The sequence below is a fragment of the Chaetodon auriga genome, chromosome 4 (assembly GCF_051107435.1).
Source record: "Chaetodon auriga isolate fChaAug3 chromosome 4, fChaAug3.hap1, whole genome shotgun sequence".
In the NCBI taxonomy this organism is placed as follows: domain Eukaryota; kingdom Metazoa; phylum Chordata; class Actinopteri; order Chaetodontiformes; family Chaetodontidae; genus Chaetodon; species Chaetodon auriga.
In genome coordinates, this window is record NC_135077.1 from 20,961,767 (window position 1) to 20,983,970 (window position 22,204).

At 45.1% G+C, this 22,204-nt stretch overlaps 1 protein-coding gene across 3 annotated transcripts; it reads left to right on the forward strand.

Moving 5' to 3' along the window:
* The first annotated feature begins 1,784 nt into the window (after window positions 1-1,784).
* ldb1b (LIM-domain binding 1b) lies at window positions 1,785-20,391 on the forward strand. 3 transcript variants are annotated; one of them, XM_076728027.1, is made up of 11 exons: window positions 1,785-2,201; window positions 15,224-15,326; window positions 16,366-16,410; window positions 16,687-16,762; window positions 16,851-16,953; window positions 17,048-17,220; window positions 17,452-17,574; window positions 17,681-17,764; window positions 18,723-18,846; window positions 18,940-19,088; window positions 19,483-20,391. In XM_076728027.1, the coding sequence occupies exons 1-11, from the start codon at window positions 2,174-2,176 to the stop codon at window positions 19,711-19,713; spliced, it is 1,239 nt and encodes a 412-aa protein (XP_076584142.1). In that variant the 5' UTR covers window positions 1,785-2,173; the 3' UTR covers window positions 19,714-20,391. The 3 variants fall into 3 exon arrangements, with proteins under 3 accessions (XP_076584142.1, XP_076584141.1, XP_076584143.1); XM_076728026.1 differs by lacking the exon at window positions 1,785-2,201 and adding an exon at window positions 9,208-9,347; XM_076728028.1 differs by lacking the exon at window positions 1,785-2,201 and adding an exon at window positions 12,226-12,659.
* The last annotated feature ends 1,813 nt before the right edge of the window (window positions 20,392-22,204 follow it).

Sequence of the window (22,204 nt, forward strand, 5' to 3'; positions counted from 1 at the left end):
CACTTATATGCGTTTGTGCCGAGAATCAGGTGAGAGCTTTGATGTCAGAGGGTTAAATGTGAAGCTGCAAACAGCGGCTAGCTTAGCTTAGCATAAAGACCTGCAAACGGGGGGAGCCAGACTGGCTCTGTACAAAGGAAATAAAATCCACCTATAAGACTAAAACTCACAAATAAACAAATTATATACTGCTTGTTTAATCTGATGAAAAAAAGAATAAACACAAAATTTTCTGGTTGTACTATTTTTTGGCCAGGTGCAGTTACTTCCTGGATCGTCCTAGGCTAAGCTAACTGGGCGCTGGTGGTAGCTTCATATACATGAGAGTGGTCTCAATTTTCTTAGGAATTTTCTCATCTGGGATGGAAATCAGAGCATTCCCCAAAATGCCGAACTATTCCCTCAGTCATCTCATGACTCTTCAGATTTATCTTGGCATCGCTTTCGCTGCTTCCAGTTTAGGACCACTACTTCAATTGAGTCTCTCAATAATTTCTAGCTTCCTTAAAGCAGCTGGTTCCTACTGAAGACCTAAACCTTTTTAAAAAGACCCTATCATGATGGGGACTATTTTCAGAAGTGGGTTAATACACATGTGGTAGTAAGTTGTGGTTGGTATATACAGCAGCTGGACGATGTGTGAGGGATGGACTCCAAATGAACTACAGTGCTCATGTTCATGGTAATAGAGAAACGTGTCCGTTGGTGCAACAGTGCTGCTCACATTCTGTTTGTTCTTTGAACTATAATGTAGCTCTGTAGTTCAGAGGAATTTTAAGAAAAATATATAATCTCTCACACACAAACACACACACTTGCGCATGCAAACTTGTGCACCTAACAGTGAAAGACAAATGACATAGTGATGGAAGAAAGATGAGAGCACGATGAAGACAGTGGGAGGGAAAGGTAGAACGGAAGAAAGAGTAATAAGGAGAGAGCGAGACAGCGAGGGAGGGAGATGGGGAGGAGGGGGGAGGGCAGGAGAGATAAATGGCCGAGTAGACAGGAAGATGAGTGAAGCGAGAGAGCAACACTGTGTGGCATACTGCAGACAGAAAGACTAACGGAGCGAGAGAGTGAATGAGCGAGAAAGGGAGACGACAGAGAACGAGAGAATGGAGGCACGTCAATCGCCCCCTCCTCTCTCTTCCTCCCTTTTCCTCCCCCTCTCTGCCCTCCCTGCCATGTAGCAGACTTACGCTGGATGGTAACAAGCCACTCAGACGGCTGCAGCACACACACACACACACACACACACACAGATTTCCTGAAGATCATTTAAACCTTAATGTGTGCACTTCTGTACGTGTTAATATGTGTGTGTGTGTGTGTGTGTGTGTGTGTGAGTGAGTGTGTGTGTGTGTGAGTGTGTGTGTGTGTCATTGTAGCGGCAGCAGTGAAAAACAGCCTGTCCATATTTAAAGGGGAAAAAAGGACCCACATCACATGGTTGTTATTCTCTCAAATCTGCCTCTCAGGTCACTTTGACAGTCCACTCTCTCTCTGCCTTCCTCACTCAAGCACACACACATGCTCTCCCTCTCTCTCCCTCCCTCCCTCTCCCTCTCTCCCTCCCTCTCCCTCTCCCTCTCTCTCTCTCTCTCTCTGTCTCTCTCTTTCTCCCTCCCTCTCTCTCGAGCACTCAGCCTCTCATTCCCTCCCTCTCTCTTCCTCTCTTTCTCCCTCTCTCCTCCCACCTGAGCTGTAATTTGCAGGGCTGATGAGGGTGAGGGCAGAGCAGAGGCAGGAACAGAATTCTTTTCACTCTATAACACACATACACACACACACACGGTGTGATTCACAGTGTACAGCTACAACTGAGAGAATCCGATCCTTTGTGTGTGTGCTCTTTTTTTAACCTTTTCTTCCCCTCTTTCTCTCTTTTCCTCCCTCGTCGTCACTCTCTCCTCCCTCCCTCTCTCCCTCCCTCCCTCCCTTTGCTCCCTGGTGGTGTGTGTGTCTGTGTGTGTCTATCTGTGTGTGTCTGTGTGTGTGTGTGTGTGTGTGCGTGTGTGTGTGTGTGTGAACCGTGGGGATAACAGACGCTCATGTGAGCAGCCTCAGTGGCGGCAGCAGTGACTGGTGAGAAAGAGGAGAGAGGAAGAGAGCGGGGATAACAGAAGCACCACCATCATTCTGATCGGATTCACACCAGACATGTGAGAAGATGTCCGTGGGCGGCTGCGCGTGTCCTGGTAAGTAGCTGCCGTGGTGACGGTTGCCGTTAACGACAGCCCTGCCGCCGCCGCTGCTGCTGCTGCTGTCAGCCGCTGACTTTTGTTGTCGTTGTTGTTGTTGTTGTTGTTGTTGTATTTTGGTTGGTGAGTGCAGTCGCTGCCGTGGCGTGACTGGGGCAGAGAGAGGCAGCGAGAGAGGTGCCCCGGGGCCCTGGGGCTCTGTTTGCAAAGGCTCATGGGAGGTCGCCCTCTGTGATGGCTGAGGGGATGGAGAGCAAAGAACGTACTAGAATAGATGGATCAACATGTAGTCTGTTTCTTTTCAGTGTGACAACAAAGTGATTGTTATTGCTTAGCTTGGCGATTCAGGGAAAAAGATCTTTGTCACGGCACCAGCAATACTTCTTCTTCTTCTCTTCCTCCGCCAGTTTGTTTTTGTTCTGGCTGCTGCTGCTGCTGCTGCTGCTGATGATGATGATGATTTCTGACTGATGGCCCGGTTTAACAACAGAGTTCTTTTAAGGTCAGCACAGATGTTACACTCACTTATCCACCGTGGACGTCCTGTGCCGAACTGACTGGCTGCTCGCGCAGAGTTAGCAGAGAAGAAAAAGAAGGATCAAAGTGTGACATTTAAAGGGCAAAGGTCACCGGCTCGGATCAAAGGCTTCCATGATTGATTCTGCACCTCTTCCCACACAGGAGTTATTAATGAATGTTTGATGTTTCGCAGCTCAAACGGGAGCATGTCATTTAGGGTGCGTAAGGAGCGGGCCGACGAGGGCGATACAGTCAGACACATGTCCTTCAGTTGTTGTCACTGACACACAAAAATGCAGCACAACCACACTTGTTTGGCTGTCAGCGGTGCATCAGTTTTAGCGTCTCGTAAAGACGTAACTCCTACTCTGGCTGTTGTATAATGGCTTTGTTAGGGAGTTTCCTTTTACCCACAAGTCCTTTCTTCTTGAGTTCACGGAAGGAGGTCAGTGAGTGCATACCTGAGGGGCAGAGTACTGATCTTATCTCACATGTTACAATCACTAGCATCACCATTTGTGCATCAGATCTACTTCCCCTTGTGCCTCTGTCTTGTTTTGACCCACCGCTGGTTTTTGGTTTTGCTTTTTTTTTGGAGAGGGAGTATCAGACGGACAACCCGCTTTCAATTCAAGCTCAAAAACAAAATCGACAACATGATAACAAAACAAATCCACAGCCACTATTTTTCCTTTGGTTAAAGTTGAGTGACAGCCACCGGGCTACTAGAAGCTGAGAGCGACCTGGAGGGAGTAACGTCCGTCATATTAGACCACCATATTGAGAGGAGTGCGACCTGTGTCACCGCCGAGGAACTCCCTGCAGCGCCCAGACTGTTGTGTTTGGGTGCTGAGTGCCCGACAGCAAACAGATAATTCTTCTCATCTTATTGACTATAATCAGACAGAGGAGGAAAGGAAAAGAGGAATCAAGGTCTAGAAATAAAACCTGTGCTGCTGAGCCTCAGGCAGTATATTAAGTGTTACAGCGATTTATGTTGCACTCCTCATAAGACGTGCAGGACATGAAATATAATCCTACAGCTGAAAATGTATTCATAATCATGATAGATGTACTCAGAATGTACTGTCATACAATATACAGCAGCAGGAGAGGAGGAAGTGTGAGAGAGTTGCTGTGCGTGTGTGTGTATGTGTGTGTGTGTGTGTGTGTGTGTGTGTGCGTGTGTGTATGTGTGTGTGTGTGGGGGGGTGCTGTATCACCCTGACGTGGCCTCCTCTCTCTCCTGCCTACCAGGCCACAGTGGAAGCTGTGGTCAGCCCTCAAACAGCCGGGATGCGGATAGAGAAATTTAGCCAACCACTCACCCAGGATCAGATTACACTGGTGCCAGTCTCGACTTTAATCATTAGAAAGATGGAAACACTAACTGGTCCCATGTTTTTCGCGGTTTGGAAACTCTTTAGCCGACAGATTTTTATGTTAAAGGCGGAAAGTTTGGGAGGAGCAAATTAAGAGACAATGCCAACTCCTCCTGATCGTCCACAGTTACAGCACGTTATGGGTGACAGCGGATGATGGAATGACACATGATTGAAGCAGAAGGATCTAGAAACGTGGAAAAAAGAGAGAGAGATTGGCACTGTGATCAAACCAGACAGATTTGGTATCAGCAAGGACAAACCCTCTAGACACACCAGATGACAATTTGTCTTGAACACACAATGGCACAGAGAAATGTGGTGTACCAGTGTTAAATTTGATGGCATGCACACAAGAGTTTGTGTGCGTGTGTGTGTGTGTGTGTGTGTGAGAGAGTGCGCGTGTGTTTTCAATCTCTGCGCAGCGCCCCGTGCTATGAAGGCAAACGCTGCCACCTCAGCCGTTAAACAAGCCTGCACAGCAGAGGCGGGAGCGTTTGTTTAGAACCGGGCCTTAGCTATCTTGCGGTCAGATTGCATACTTAATCAACGTGGTCATGGAAATTTCCAAAAAGACGTTATGACCGCACTCTGGTACGCTCCACTTTTGCTCTCATATTGTTCTCACTGGTGTTCCCCTTTCTTTTCGCCTGCGTTTCTCTGCTTTACGGAGTCTCCCCGTTGCTGTTTTTCTCCAGCTTTCTCACAGAGGAGAAGAAGACGAGTGCAGCCTTCATCAGCCGGCTTCACTGAGCATTTTTCAAAACTTGAACTTTAAAAGGATGACACAAGTAATGCTAAACTTCACCAAAGACCAGGTGAAATATGAGAGACATCACTGTCATTCATGTCTATTTTATCATGCAAACCTGCCGTACAACATGACGCAACTAAAGCCAATGTAAACACTGCCTCCAAATATGGGACAATCACCTCCATTCATTAAAGTATGTCAACTTCAAATGAACCCAAAGCTTGACACCACCGTGATGCTGGTTAATTTGCACACTGATGCCAAGTTATCTCCCTCCACTTTCATTATACATTAAACCGCTTAGCGAGAGATGCCGTTCTGTGTAATAATGACAGAAAATCACATAACATGAAATTACAGAAGAAAGTCCAGTCTTTCTGCCGTCGTCCCCCCGTCTCTTTCTCTCATTCTCGCTTGTTTACATTCCAGGGCCGTGTTGAACACTGAAGGATCCTCCCCCTTCTTGTGTGGCCTCAAAGTTTGTGCGTGAGTGTGTGTGTGTGTGGATGTACACACGCGCAGCATATGCCCCAACATGTGGATGACATAAACAGTGGAGCTGAGTGTGCGTGGATGTGCTATACATTCACCAAAAGCAGGGAAGATACAGTGCTGCTACAGATGTTTTCAGCTTACAGACCCTGCACTGACCTGCCCAGACCTAACATCACACCCCCCCACCTCTATCCTACCCCCCACCCCTCTGCTCCTTCACCTCTATCCTACCCCCCCATCCCACACTGTTTCCCTATACACTGTGTATATACCTTCATCCTTCCTTCCCCTTTCCCCTGCCCCTCACTCCCTCTTTCTCTTTGACTCCTGTGATTGCTAGCGTATGTTGCCTGGCTGGCTGGCTAGATGAGGGGAGGAGGGGAGGGGTGGTAAGGAGGGAGGAGAGGGAGAAGGGGGGAGAGAGAGAGAGAGAGAGAGAGAGAGAGAGAGAGAGAGAGGGAGGGAGGAGAGAAGGGGGAAGGGACTGTGCCCTCTCATGCAGAGAGTCACATGGTGTCCCTGATTGGAGGAAAATGAGTAAAGACTGCAGCCTGGCTGAAATGGCAACAGACAAAAACGCACAAAGGCTGAGCTGTTTAGAAACGGGTTGCACAACAAGAGAGCCTGAAGAGGAGGAGGGTGTGACGGAGGAGAAGAGAGAGGGAGTGAGCCGATTAAGAGAGAGGAAGAGCAGGAGGAGCAGGGAGGTTGGCGAGAAAGAGAGAAAACAGGAGAGAAGAGAGGTGATGGGGGGGTGGGTGGGTGGGGGGGCAGAGAGCAGAAGAGCCAAGAACAGAGAGGCAAGTGGGAGATGAGCACTGTAGGAGTGCAGGAGGACTGGGTGGGTGGGAGGGAGAGAGGGTGAGACAGAGTGAGAAAGAGATCAGACTGTGTTCTATGTTTTCTGCAAGGCTGAGCGCTGACGTGATTGGCTGGGGGGGTGGGGGGTGGGGGGGGGACCTGACTCTGAGATCAGAGACAGACAAAATGGCTCCCAGAGAACAGAGAACGCAGCATCAGGGCACTGTCATCTCCCCTCACACAGCTGTCAGCTGACACCAGCCGCCACCACACACACACATCTGACAGTAACACACATACACACACACGCGTAAAGGCTGGGCCACCTGCAAAATGTCACTATGGGGGGGGGGGGGGGGGGGGGGGGATCAGAGGATGGTGGCTTAGAAATGCTGATCATTAAGTTGCTATAAGAACATGTCTACATGTCATGTTTTTGGGAACGCTTTTTATGCAACACAGATAATATATATTAATGACAATCTGCTCACCGCAGAGCCTTTTTTTAATTTAATCCCTCCACCCATTGGCCTGTATATGAACATGTGACACGCTCGCCACTGAAGTTCCCTTGTTGCAGTGTGTCTGTGTTCGCCTGCCAGAGAAAATCCTGAGTAGGGAATTCACCTAGTGAGTGAGAGGATACTGTAGGACAGCATGAAAACAAACACACTGGCTCAGTGCGGCCACAAGAGGGCGCCGCTATCAAAGGACAACTTCTGATTGTAGGTCAGTTAGAATTTCTTCCCCCCTCCCGTACTGACGCGTGGTGTCCTGACTGTAAATCAAGTGGAGAATGATTATTTGGTGCAGCATCATTTGCATAACAGCTTTGATTGTTGTTCTTTTACGTGGAGTTTCTGTGCTTTTATATGCAAAGGACGTGTTCTGATCCTTTAAGTGAAAGAGGCACCGCAACAATCATAAAATTGTTCATTACAGGCAAGAGTCCTTCAATTAAAGCTGTAAAAAATGCTCAGAACTCAAAACGACTTCCTCGATGAGTGTTTTGTCATATCTTATCAATCGGGGTGAGTGATAAGGAGAAAATCACTGCCGTTATCATGCTACACACAATCCAATCTGACATCATGAAGGCGAAAATTGTATGAAAATCAAATACTGCCATAAATCTTGTACTATGAGTATTTAAGCTTAACTTTTAATTCTAATGTTTTGATCAAGCAACCACAAAACAAGCCAAACAGGCTGAGACAACAGCGTCTGTTATGATAATCAAGGCTGGCAGACTGAGGTTACCTGCAGACATTAGGTGAGGTAAGGAGATATGGAGATCCTGTTATCTTGATCACTTTGAAAGGTTTCATTAAAAAACCCTTTAAAGTTCACTGCACACAAACAGAAATAGATTTGGGAGATTTAAATTTGATATGATTTGCATATGAGTATTTTTTGAGAGTCATTCCCAGAAAAGTGCTGTGTATAAATCAATTGAATGACAACTGCAATTATTAATATCTAACGTTAAAAGCTTAATTATTGATGAATGATGCACAGCTGTGGCATGACTGTGGAGATATCAGCCCAGGATTTCATCTAATTTTAACCTCAGACTCAGTGATGTGGATATGGTCCATGGTGACCCACAGATTTTAGCTGCAGAGCGAAGTTTTCATCAGGTCAAAACCTCAAACAGACAAACATCACACTGTCTGGATATACTGCCCCATAAAGGCAGACAGCAGTAGCTTCAGACATACATTTGGCAACAAAAGAAAGAGGCAAATCTGGTAAAAATGTGAACAAAAGTGAACGGCCCAGTTGAAAATGTAACTTAATATCTGATTACTTGAATTCCAAACTAATGTGTCGCATTAGGATACTCGTCACATCAAAACTGAATCTGAACACTTTAACAAATGTCATCAACTCAGATGTGGACTTGACTGTTTTGACTAATCGTGTAGTTACTGCACTTTGACACTAAAGGCTACTCTACTGGATACACCGTCACATTGCCCAACTGTACTAAATGTGTAGGCCTAATGTGCGTTTTAATGTTGTACTTGGCCGAGGTGGAGATCATCTTAATCTCTAACAGTGCATCATATTTCAGTCATATATGTTTTGTCTTCTAAACCTAACTCAGTCCAGTGTCTGTCAGTACATGTCGTATAAAAGTACACTGTCCCCTCTGAAAAGCATTGCAGTAGAAGTATAAAGTGGCACAAAAAGGAAGTACCAGAGTAAAATAAAGTACAAGTACCACAGCAGATAAGTGTGGGTGATTCTGACTCGCAGACTTCTTCCTCTGAAGCCGGCCAATGTTCTCCGTTCGTGGCAGCTTGTCCTTTGGATCTTTTATCAGAGCTGAATCAGACAGATAGATCTCTGTCCCTCCATCTGATCCAATAAGAGTTTAAAGAGCTGAGCTGCCAAACGTATCAAATCTGGCAGACAGGGACCACTGGAAAGGTCTCCATCCAGCCTCTGACTGTGGGACTGTCTGTGCTATTGATGTGCTTACAGCACAGAACGTCTGACTTTATTATCAAGGAGAGGTAAAATGCCATTTAACAGTAGATTTGGCGTGACCCTTGAGGTAAGAAATGCAGTGAATGCAATCTATGAAAACAGGAGTGGTTTTGTTTTTATTCCTGGTTGGGGGGAAAAGACAGAAAAAACAGCAATTAACTGATGTGACTCTCATTACAAGTTACCCCTCATCTTTAAGCTATGGGATCGTTTTAGTCAGGGCTGTTAATACACTCAAGCCAAGACGAGGCTGTCCCCAGATCAGTGTTTGAGACCGTGTTGAAGGGAGGGCGACTGGGACGGTTGTTATCAGAACACTGGCAGATGTGTGTGCCGTTCAGTTTCCTGTTGACTAGTGAGTGGAAGTGGCAGGCTGCACACATTTGCACATACACAAGGCGACGTGTGCATGAGAGCACACACAGAAACACAGACGCGCGCAGACACACACACACACACACACACACACACACACACACACACACACACACACACACACACACACACACACTGTAGGCATCCTTCTCCCCCCCTCCTCGTGCCCCTGAGCCTGGCAGTCTGGACATGGGAGATATCAGAGAGAGGGAGAGGCACGAAAACAGAGACCAAGTCTTTGAGTTAGATCAGTATGTAGCTGTGAAAGTGCATCCGTGGGTGACAGAATGGCAATGTCAGAACAGCTAGAAACTGAAGGAGGTAAGTCTCTCTTTCTGACCTTTTCCTTGCCGTCTTTCTCACAGCTGATTCAGCAACAAACCCCCCGCCACCCCACTCCGAGGTCAAGCTAATCAAAACAGCTGAAGCCGGTGTTTTTCTCAGTGTATCTCTTTGTCTGTTGGTGTTCAGAGAAATGCAGCACAGGTCTGACTCGCTCCCCCTCTTTTCTGTGACTTTGACAAAGGTGAATTAAACAAGTTGCACTTGTAGGTTTAAGTGTAAGCTTAGCGAAAACATCACACCGCGCACTTTAGGGAGTTTATTCAGCCACGGCACGCTCCAGCTTTAATCACTTATTGTACATGGATTTATGGCTTTAGGTGTGAATGTGTGACTGCAAGTCGGAAAATGAGGCCAGCTGGTGAAGTGAAGGTTAGGCGGCTACGTGCGTGTGTGTGCGTGTGCGTGCGTGTGAGACCCGCTGGTTGGGGTGCTGGCTGAAGATAAGGCCTGCCCTATGCCTGAGAGCGAAAGAGACGGTGTGTGTAAGCCCTTCAAGCCTTATCCTGACACACCTCCCACCCCCACCTCCTCTCCATCACCACACACACACACACACACACACACACACACACACACACACACAGTGGGGATTAACCCCGTCATGTACCATTTCAATGGGCGAGCTTTGGAGACACACACACACACGTACACACACAGGATTAACCCTTGTGTGTCCATTTCCATGGATGATTCTTTGCCTCGCTCCGGTTGTGACAGCATTGACTGCTCGTGTTGCCATGGCTACAGGGGCCAGCGAATGTAAGATAGGCAAATCCACATAAGTCACCCACAACAGACACTCTAAGCTACTACTGACTACACCTCCCCCTGGTACTAGACACACAAAGATGCCGCCAAAAGACTGACAGGAGCCTCGTGAGCTGTGAAGTGCTCAAGTCAGTGCTCACCACGGTCAAACCAGTAGACACAAGCTCAGCCCGAGCACGTTTGCTGCTGGTCGGGTGGGAGACGGGCCGCAGAGCAGCTTATCCTCTCTGTGCGTCTGGCTCTGGGAGACACTGCACTTCACCTTCCCCAAGATTTCTCCCAGCATGGGAGTGTGCAAAGTGGTTTCGTTTTGCAAAAAAAAGAGTTTGGAGTTATGTTCAGAGATTTCACATCCAGCCAGAGAAGAGCTGCAAAGAGAGTGACACCTTCTGTAATGAGAGAGCAGGAAAGTAGAGGCGAACAACATGCAATGATAGATCATCATACCTGACTCAGAGATGTCAGAATGCTGGAGACAATGGCCCACAATGAAGCAGCTGCCAGGAGTGTTTCAGTGGACTTTGACAGATATAGCAGTGGAAGGATTTTTTAATGGATGAACTAAATGATTAAATTAATGATGGATTAAATCAATGAGGTGGTCATCCCATTTATCGTACTTATTCAATGCAGCTCAAGTGTTTACTTGAATTATTTTTGCCTTCATTCTGGTAATACGTTGACATTTTTAGTATGTTCCTTTTCACATAATTGTGAATGGAACAATTTTTTCTGCTTTCTTTATAATAGCAAAATAACATAAATGTACATAAACAATGTAAGCAGTTGGAAATTTCATGTGCACGTTTGCAATAAAGTATGAAAAAATTCCAATATATCATACTCGAAATATCCAAATTCATCAGCTGCAACACCTTGAGGACCCTGCAGTGAAACGGATTCTTCAAATGAATCGGACCACTCCTCATCTAAAAAATACATTTGAAAAAGTTGTTCCTCCACACAGTCACTGTGGAGTATACATGTTTCTGAATCAGTGCCTCCTGAAAATAATTCTACTTGAACCAAACTAATGCTGAATTATGTTGTAATAATAATAATATTACCTATCAGTGCTGGTGTTCAGATGCACGGCAGCCTCTGTGAAAGCCTGTTAACTTTCCACAGAGCGGCTCCCAAGAGCAGCTTAATTTGCAAATAAATCATTTATGAAACATTGTGTTTTCACTCCCTGTGTACAAGGGTAGTGAATAAATCACAGCCGTGTTCATGCTTGTGGCTGCAGCGTCCTTAAATAATCGAGCCAGGGGAAAGAACTTCAGCGTCTGAAAGAAAAACAGTTTTTAACCTTGATATGAGATCACCTGTCCCAGTCATTTCTTCCTTTAGGGATGAATAATGTATCTCAGATTGGCAAATATTATGACATCCACATGCATAAACATATGAAAAACTACTGACCTAATACTTCTTGTTCTTTTTATATCCCAACTTTGGCCATATGGGTGAGTCCTCGCTGGCTGTGATCTGAATATCTGATTATAATTTGATGCGATTTAAGCAGATTTAGAGGCCTATGAGATTCTCCTTTTGGCTCACTGCTTTGTGTGTGTGTGTGTGTGTGTGTGTGTGTGTGTGTGGAGAGGGAGAGAGAGAGATTCCCAATGGTAATGGATTTACTGGCCTACCTTGGAGACAGTTCAGTGTGCAAACTCAAAGACACAATTAATTGTAAACAGCCCAAGTCTGTTATCGTTACATGGAAGCTAATTTAGAAGATCTTAATCTCCTTTTGACTGATCAGGCTGCTACATCAGCTGTTTATGCATCACACTGCGTGGACTTGCAGTGTATTATAATGCATATGACCAGGGTCTTGGCTGTCACTGTCTCACTTCAGCTGTTTGCAGCGAGCTGATGTGCACTAATTAGGCAAACATGAAAATTGCTTTGCAGTCAGCATGATCTTCATTTCCACTCACACACTTCCACTTGGCTGCATTAGGCTAATTCTCATCTGTGTCAGTTACAAGGAAGGGATGGGATGAAGGGAGGAGGAAGGAAGAAAAAAAATGCTTACCAGACAACCTTTATGTGCAGTTGTGCATTAGTGGGGGGGAGGAGGAGGAGGAGGAGGAGTAGGAGTAGAGGGGGGAGAGGGCGGCTGGCGGTGCTGGGCAGAGGAGAGAGGAGCAAATGCATTGCAGAGGGAGAGGAGGAGGAGGAGGAGGGCCTACAGCTATTGTTCATGTCCTCCCGTGAACAAAGGGCTCATCTGGGTCCGTATGTAAACCCACAGCAGGCTTCAGCCCACTGACAAGGCCTCATGCGGGACAAAACATAACCGACCGACTCCCGCAATTTAGGCCTTTTCCCTTCCAGTCTCGCGGTTTGAGGAGATTTTTTCATTGATCCTGTTCAGAGGGACGTATTGTGTTGGTACGTTGCGTCCAGCCAACCGCCGTCCAGCGGGCCTATCCGTCTTTACGCACGGAGCGTACACACGGTCTATCATCACGGATCTGTAAACATCAATTTTCTGATTGGACTTCTTTGCAGGTAAAGGGTCGCTTTTGCCAAACACGCACTTTAATTGAAATGCCTGTCTGTTGTGCCGATTAAATGTGGTTTTCGAGCTGCCGCGGGTGTAATTTTGCGTGTTATTTCGGTGATTTCTCGTTGAAAAGGGATTTAACGCTACGGCGTTAGCAGTACGGCTAACCCCAGCTAACTGGCTACCCACTGTTTTCTGGCTTGCTAACGTTAGCTTGGCCTACAAGGCAGTGTTGTATACAGTCAACGCTTTGGTGGTTGAAGATGTCGTGGATATTGGTCGTGTTTATCCTGTATTTACATGGCCGTGTCTCTGGTTAATGTGAGTGGTTGTTGGCATTACATAGCCAAGTTCACTCTCGCCCCGAAATCACCTGTGTGTAACATTTTAGCCTAGCTAACAGCTAAGTGTTAGCATTATGCGCTTGCTGCCTTTCTAATTGCCTTTGTAATCGGACAACTCCATGTCATATGTGCTGTGACTGTTAATGTTATGAGCTACACAGAGGCTGAGAAAGGCTTTTTAAGTGTGCCTAAACCCAAGAAAACGGAGGTTCATGTCGTTTTTTGTACGAAAAGTTAGTTAAAGTAGGTTAATGGTTCAGTAAAATCCAGCCTTGGTCAATATTCCATTTGGATAGGCTACTTGTCCCCCTTAGCAATCATGGTGGCTGTCTGGAGTGGCAGGAGTCCAAAACCACTACAGGTTATTCTTATTTAGAGGAAACTTGGTACGTTCATGCCGAATTGATTTTTGTGTCCGGAGTTCATGTGAAATCAAATGTTCAGGGTGTATTTGACATCCATGGCACTCCACATTCGAGATCAGATTTGCTCCTGAGTTTGGCTTCCCATCACGCAGTCAGGATGATGTGAGCATGTATGCCGTGTATATGTTTATAGTGAACTGTGTAAGAGAGAGGAGCACGATTCCCAGCGGAGGAAGTGGAGTCCAGCTGATGTGATTGTGACTGCCTGTCATTAACCGCTAACAGGAGAGGAGAGGAGCTAATGGAGCTCTCAACAACTAATGGACACATAACCATCGATTATTTATTTATTTATCAGTCCCATTTGTTTTTCTCTGGTGGTGCCTCCAGCCCATAGCATAGCAGTGCTGGTTTGTACAGTAAACAACTTGATTTTGCACAGAGTGAAGGCATGGTTTCAAATGGATGGAGGCTGTGTGGCATTTTGCATGCAAGTCTCGTTTTGAAGATCTGTGCTTCTCCTCATGGAGAACTTCTCTTGTTGATGTATTATTTATTCACTCTTCTGTAATAGCTATGACAAGGCCATGTGGCTGCTCGAATACATACAGGAGGAACCTGGACTAGAAACCAGAAGGGATGTAACTTCCATCCCATGTTGACATTATCTAAGAGAAGATTGATATGAAATGGATGTGAATGTAGATGAGAGGTTTCAGGAGCACCAATCTAATGTGAATCACTTCGACCCTCTAAGGTCAGCGTTGGGCTGGGTTGTATGTCCATCTCACCTCAGGCTGTCTGCTGATATATGCATGTTTATGTCACTGTCTTCAATCTAAATACAGCAAGAAAACTTTTGAAAGTAAGTCCATGATGTTGGCAAACACCTGTCTTTTTTGTTTTGGTTTTTTTTTTAACATCTTGTCTCAAAGGAGAAGCTGTTTTACTTTTGTCTTACTACATACTTGAAATGTGTGTGTGTGTGTGTGTGTGTGTGTGTATATATATATATATATATATATCCTAACTGCTGTCTTCTCAGATCACATTTTGTTCACATTAATACAACTAAAGCTTATTTCTCTGAGTCTCTGATATCCATCTCTCCTTCATACATGCACACACAGCCTCAGATAGACGTTTTAATATGCAGAGACAAGACAGAGAGACATTAATGAGGTGGGGCTTCACGATGGTGACGGCAGGGGTCGTGACCTGGAGGCCGCCACGCCTGGATGGCCTTTATAGGAGAGCTGGGCAATTAGAGTTGAACAAGGATTGGAGCTGTGTGTGTGTGTGTGTGTGTGTGTGAGAGTGAGAGTGAGAGTGTGTGTGAGAGAGAGAGAGAGAAAGAGAGAGAGAGAGAGAGAGAGAGAGAGAGATTTATCCATCTGTATTTATTTGTTTTATGCGGGTGTGAATCGAGTCAGTATTGGTCTATTTGGTATTTAGGTGGAGGGCTGTTTCTATAGCAGGAGCGCGTTGTTTACAGGCTGCTCCCTCCTCATCCTGTTGTTGTTTTGGTTCTTAATGAAACATGATTGGTGTATTGGGGATGACCTGTGGGTGAGTGCAGCCAACTGAAACTGGGCCATACTGGCCAGTTCGGACTGCATGTGCCTTCACCCTCACATGATACAGTCAGTCTTTGTAATCAGTTTTTTATACATACAACATTTATTACCTAATGTGTCGCACAGATCATGTTTTGTCTGGTTTTGTTGTCACACTGATCAAGATTTTTTTTTGCCATTAGCTAGATGATCTATTAACTAACATTTTAAGTAACTTCTGAACCTGTAATATAAAATTGAAGCAAACATTGATGTGCTTCATTTTTTCTCACCTCTTTTCCAGGCTGTTCCTCCAAGTCATTCAAGCTGTACTCCCCCAAGGAGCCCCCTAACGGTAGCACTTTTCCCCCTTTCCACCCCGGCACCATGCTCGACAGAGACGTGGGGTAAGTTTTCTGTCTGTGTGTTTTGGAGACTTAACAGTTTTAACCTTTGAACATCTTCTACAGGTGTTTGTATGATTGCACACCATGTTTATATGGCTTTGTAAATCCAGCCTGAACGCCATGAGCTTGGTTTCCACAATAAGATGTTAGTCTTGAAATCATCCACTCGTAATCGACTCAGCTTGCCACCTGGTAGTCTGACCAATCATCGAACTGTAAACAGTAGTTTAGATGATAATGAGAACAAGCAGCTCTGTATGGTGAATTTGACTCACACAGAGAGTGAAATGTCTACAACAATTAGTCCCAGATGCCTATTTCTCTTTTCAAATGTACCAAGAAACTGGTTTGAGTGCATAGTTTGACAGAACAGCTGTTATTTTTCACTAGTTAGAAATGGGATGAAATCCAGGTATAGACTTATATTTGTCCAGTGAGGTGGACTAACAGGACATTCATACTCCTCCTCTAACTGCACAAAGTGACATCCCAGAATCAGGTGCTCAATATGAAACACTTTATGTAAGTGTAACTACGGCATACAACACATGCTACTACAGCAAGTTTTTTAAACAGGAACATCCTGGGGTGCAGGAAGGTCTATTGGTGTTATTTTAGCAATCTTCTATCATTTGGTGACAGTTTAATCCAATTATCGCTGTATTTGAGTGTTCAGTCTGCCACCATTAACACCACTCATTTTCCTGGTAAATGCCTGTTGAGTTACAATGACAAAATTGAAAATTGTGGACCAGCTGTATGAGGCTAATGTGAAATGCTCCTATTGATTTGACATGTGTGGGTCAGTAAGCTTAGGGAGTATACCTCGGCAGGATTGTTTGCTGTGCTCCACAGCTTGTCTTTTAGTAGTAGCTACAGTTTGTGTGTGTGTGTGTGTGTGTGTTGTTATTTACTGTCTCCTTGTATCATCCAATTTGTGCCACGCTTGGCTTGCATCCCAGGGCTGTAAAGACAGGGAAGGGGGGCATATTAGCACTATAGCTGAATGTAATCATCTCTCTGTCTCTTGTTTCTCCAGTCCCACCCCAATGTATCCTCCCACATACCTGGAGCCTGGAATAGGGTATGACTGCATTATTTCCCATTATCTCTAGCTGGTGTGAAAATGGTGCTAATAACACAAGTAAAGATAAGGTCGTGAGAAGTTGTGCTCTTATCTCACCCTTGATAGAGATTTTACATTTTAGTCTTTGACAAAGATAAACTAGATAGAAACAGCTCTAACCGTAGGAAAGCTGTGAGAGCTTGAACATGGCTGTGATCAGAAGGATCACTAACTGTTCTCCACCCCTGTCCTGCTTTTGCTTTCTCCTCCACCTGTCTTTCTACGATGGACCAGGAGGCACACACCATACGGCAACCAGACAGACTACAGAATATTTGAACTCAACAAACGGCTACAGAATTGGACAGAGGTTCGTAGACAATTACACCGACACACACACTCAACTGCAATCCACTGTTTGTGTGAGTAACTGATGATTTTTCCCCCGTGTCCTGTAGGAGTGTGATAACCTGTGGTGGGATGCATTTACTACAGAGTTCTTTGAGGATGATGCCATGTTGACCATTACTTTCTGTTTGGAGGATGGACCCAAACGCTACAGTAAGAAACAAAGTCACACATTAAATCTTCAGACTGCATACTGTAACATTTCTTCCTGTCTGACACACCTGTTGTGTTTACTCCTCCTCTGAAGCAATTGGCCGGACGTTGATTCCAAGGTACTTCCGGAGTATATTCGAGGGCGGTGCCACTGAGCTCTACTATGTGCTGAAACACCCCAAGGAGTCCTTCCACAACAACTTTGTCTCCCTCGACTGTGATCAGTGCACCATGGTCACCCAGAATGGAAAGCCCATGTTCACACAGGTGTGTGTTTGTGCCTCTAGTTATTATAGTATTAAGCACCTTTGCTAGGTGGTTGCAAGTTACTTCATGGTTCAGAAGTCTTTCCTCAGCAGTGTGATCACCTTGACTTACTCAGCCGAGTATTAATATTAAATGTTTGCTTTGCATCTGTGGCCAGAGATGCAGCCTGTAGCCGTCTCTGCATAGAGTTCATTATCTGTACACTGACGTCAGTCCTCTGAACTGCTGCAGGTGTGTGTAGAAGGGCGCTTGTACCTGGAGTTCATGTTTGACGACATGATGCGGATAAAGACGTGGCACTTCAGCATCAGACAACACCGTGAACTCATCCCCCGCAGTATACTGGCCATGCATGTGAGTACATACAGAGCAATGGGAATGGCTAGATACACTTGACTGATATGTATGATATGTGTGTGTGAGTGTCAGCTTTGTAATCTGTTTCCTGTTCATGTCTCAGGCCCAGGACCCACAGATGCTGGACCAGTTGTCCAAAAACATAACAAGATGTGGCCTGTCGAACTCCACCCTTAACTACCTCCGAGTGAGTGGAGCACATTCATACGCATTTTTCCTCTAGAAATGACGCAGCTCCTGAATGTGTTTCTCTGTTTTGTGTCTTGATAATGGTCCAGTCATAGTTTACTGGGAGCTTTGAAGAAACTTTCAGTTGATTTTGATGAAGCAGCTTGATATGACTGTTTACTGATTTGTGACCCACCAGTGTAAAGGTCATCCACAGCATAAGTTTTGAGACTGATTGTGCTTTAGTTGAGATCTGTCTTGTATTCTATCAATATATCAATCTATCTATCACAGAAGCTGGTGCATAAGAGTTGCTGCAAAAGTCAGCAATCTGACAAATGTAAAAGTGGTGCATGTGGTTTTCTGAATTGGGGTCACTGCAACAAAATATCACCATATTCCTCAGTACTCGCACAGATTCAATATTGCAGCCCAACACTTGTTGCATCTCGAGTCCTCCCATTCTCGTTGTTGTTGTTTTTGAAGTCAGAAACTAGCTTTGAATCTGTGTGGCCAGAGGCAGCTGCTCTAAATCAGATTCTGACAATTTCTCTCACACAGTTTACATAAAACAAAAAACTTTGAAATGTTTTGTGAGCTTGTAGCAGAGTTGTACTTGCAGGCCAAAAACGCTGTCTGTCTGTCTGCATGTGCAGTTCTACACAGTTCAAACGCAGTCAGCAGCACTGCCTCAAGCCCATGGGGGAATTGATAGGAACATAAACTGCTTGCCTCTGCAGTAGAGATGGAGATGCTGTGATGTGGCTGCTCTGTAAAAACACTTGAGTCGTGTTTATTTGTTTGCTTCCCGTATTTTATAATCAGGTTATCTGATCTGAGAATTTCAAGCCTGCAGATGAAGTCATTTGCAGGGAACACCAGCTGATAATCATGGTGCTCAATCAATTGGAGCATCTCTAATGATCTTAAGCACTGTGTAATCTCTAACCTGCTGCTCTCTTTATTCCGTCCTCCAGCTGTGTGTGATTCTGGAGCCCATGCAGGAGCTGATGTCCAGACACAAGACATACAGCCTCAGCCCCAGAGACTGCCTCAAGACCTGCCTCTTCCAGAAATGGCAGAGGATGGTGGCACCACCAGGTAGGCAAACGACATGCACACACGGGCACGTGAACAACCACAGGAAATATATCTGACTAACTAACTCTTTTTCTCTTCATCCCCTCTCTGCAGCTGAGCCATCAAGACAGGCCCCAAACAAACGGCGGAAGCGTAAGATGTCAGGTGGCAGCACCATCAGCGGAGGAGGAGGAACTAACAACAACAATAACAACAAAAAGAAGAGCCCAGGCAGTGGCTTCCCTCTGTCCAGCCAAGTACCAGTGAGTACATCACTGCTATCTAGTGTCAGTCCTCTGCTATTACACCTCTGACAGAAACATCACCACTAAGTTCAGACAAAGCCGTTCAAAGCAGAACACGGTGGCACAAAATAATGCACAACAAAACAAATCCAGTTGTCGCATGATGCTGGGTTGACATTGTGATGCACTCCAACTGCAGTTCTCTACCAGAGAAGTTGTATTTGATGGCACAATGTCCTGCAGTGCTGTGTACTTAAAGTAGCTGTAACAAGTAATCCCCTTTTAATTTAATGTGAAAACAAATGTCTACTTATATTAGCACAGGGATCAGTACACGCCCTCTTCAACAGACCCCCCCACCCACCCGCTAAAACAACATTAATTGTCCTGTGTCTGTTTTGCGTCTCTGCAGGATGTGATGGTGGTGGGAGAGCCCACGCTGATGGGAGGGGAGTTCGGTGACGAAGACGAGCGTCTGATCACGCGGCTGGAGAACACACAGTTCGACGCGGCCAATGGCATAGATGACGAGGACAGCTTCAACAACTCTCCGGCGCTGGGCTCCAACTCGCCCTGGAACAACAAGGCCCCCTCCAGCCAGGAGAGCAAGAGCGACAACCCCACCTCACAGGCCTCGCAGTAGAGCCCAGAGCCCCGCAACTTCAACACAAACCCCTCTGTGTCACTCTTCAAAGCCCCCACCCCACCCCTACAGCCACGAGTGCAACACCAACAGTCCATCGCCCGCTCGCCAACCCAGACATCACTGTAGAGCTCAGAGTCAGCACACCCAGCTGGCCCGAGGGAGCTCAGTATGTCGCAGACAATGTCAGGAAGTTTTACAAGTTGTCATCATTGCTGTGACTTCCTCATATTTAGGCACTGTGTCCCATCTCTGTCCCCCCTTCCCTCATCTCACACTCAAAATGTCCCATTTGCTCTTGCTAGTTTTCAGTTTGGACAGCAATCCGGGTAGACCTGACCAAGGAGGCGCAGGGATTTGTGCACACTAAACTATCCATACTGAAGTACACATGTAGGAAGTGGCGGGGTGGAGGGGATGTCGGCAGCGGGGCTTTGACACGGTGGCGAGTTGCTTAGGGACCACTTGTCCACCCAATCTCTCAACATGGCTCTCAATTCTGGTCTGCGCCCTGTTGACGCAAAAGTCACTCGTAACGTTTCTTAATAGAGTATATGTGTGTGAGCGTGCGTGTGCGTGTGAAATGTGTGAGGAGAGCAAAGAGGCAGTCTGAGCTTATTTGTGGCTTTGCTGAAGCAGACAGACCAGAATTTAGAGTCAGTCATAAAACCATTGAAATTCACACAGTAGTAGGAGAGCTGAAATGTGGCACTAGGGAAACTATACATATAGACACACACACACACGTACACACACACACACACAAACAAACGTAATGATTGAAGGATTTTGAGTCCCCTAGTGCCCGAGCCATCTCTGATTAGACTACAATGGATGCAGTCTTTCAACCAGAGAGCATTTACAACACACACACGCACATACACACAGTTACACATTTTAAGAGTTTTTATACAGTATATATTTCCCTAGAATGTTTTTTAATTTGTATTAAACGCCTTCATTTCAATTGTTACTTTTTTATTTTCTACCAATACTGAAAAGCTACAGACCAAGGAGCAACACAGGACTTTTATCCCTCCTCCCTCTAAAATATATTGTTTTTATCTTTTATGTTGATAAAAGAGAAATAATTTAGTGTGGATGTTTTTATTTTGTCTTTTTGTTCCTTTTTTTTTTGGAGATTTAAATTTTTGTGTATTTGTGCTTGTATATTTAAGGTAGTAGCAAAGTTCTGTCTGACTGTAATAAAATGTATTCTTACTTAGATTTACCTAAAGCCATCCCGATCTAATGTAAAGAAACAAAAATAGGAAAAAGGAGAAAAAACACTCATGAACCCGTCCCCTCTATCTTCCCACCTGCTCTTTCCTCCTCCCTCTTTTTTAAAACTTGTGTAAATTCAATTACAAACCCCCCGGGGGTACAATGGCACCATGGAGTTGCAGTTTTACTGTTGATTTCTTTTATATTTATTTTGCAAAGTTTAGAAATTAACTCATGTATTTCCTCTGTACATGAAGTGATTCTCTCACTTAACATTCATCACAGTTTTGTGTACTGCAACATTCAGCTTGATGTCAAGTGAATGTGCTCACTGAATTTTAGTTAACCAGTGACAGATTTTTTTAAAAATGAGTTTTTGTTTTAATTACCTTCATTTCATACAGAATGACACCATCAATCGTCCAAACATCTTCTGAAGCCAGCTTAACATTAAGTTCAGTCGGCACATCTGGTAGCAACGCTGAGTCTGTTAAGTCTGATGAAGCTCTGTTTATTGTTTTGTACATTTCCATTTCGTTACAGTCGATTCCAGCAACAGTTATGATTGAGTTTGACTGGTGACTTGTACCTTCTCCAATCCCTGTAGAAAAATCATCGTTTGATATATATTTTTTGATTTGGTTAGTTTCTGCCCTTGATAATTAATGTATGGTACCAATAAAAAGATACATTTTCACTTTAAAAGCTTGTGTCTTTGATGAATTTGAAATTCTTGCCACACGGCTGATAAACAGAGTTGGTGCAGGTCAGTGTTTCTGTGTGTTTGCAGTGATGGATGGATTGTGCTGAAAGTGCTGGAGAAGTCAAAAAACATGACCCTCACAGTGCTCCCAGTGTTCTCCAGGTGAGAAAAGGATCTGTGCAGCAGGCAGAGTTGATCTGAGTTTGAAGGTAATATGAAGTCCTTTAAATGCAAGAAATGTTATTACCTCTGCAACTGCTGCACTTTACCAGTGTGTACGATTTATGGGGACTCATTGCAGGACTTCAGAGAGGTCCAAAGCCACAGAGGACATTTAACAGTGTCTCCTCACAAGCTGAGTAGTACTCCTTTGTGAGAGGAAGATGTCCAATAAAGAGTAAAGCTTAAGGTGCTTTTCTTCCCATTTCCCAATTCTTTACTGACTGATATGCAGCACTTCACTCCTCTTCTTCTCACCTTGAAACAATCCCCTCCTGTGCAGTCGCGCCTGTCTGCAGTCTGTTGGAAGCTGTCAGTGAAGCTGAGTGATCAGACAAGCTTCAA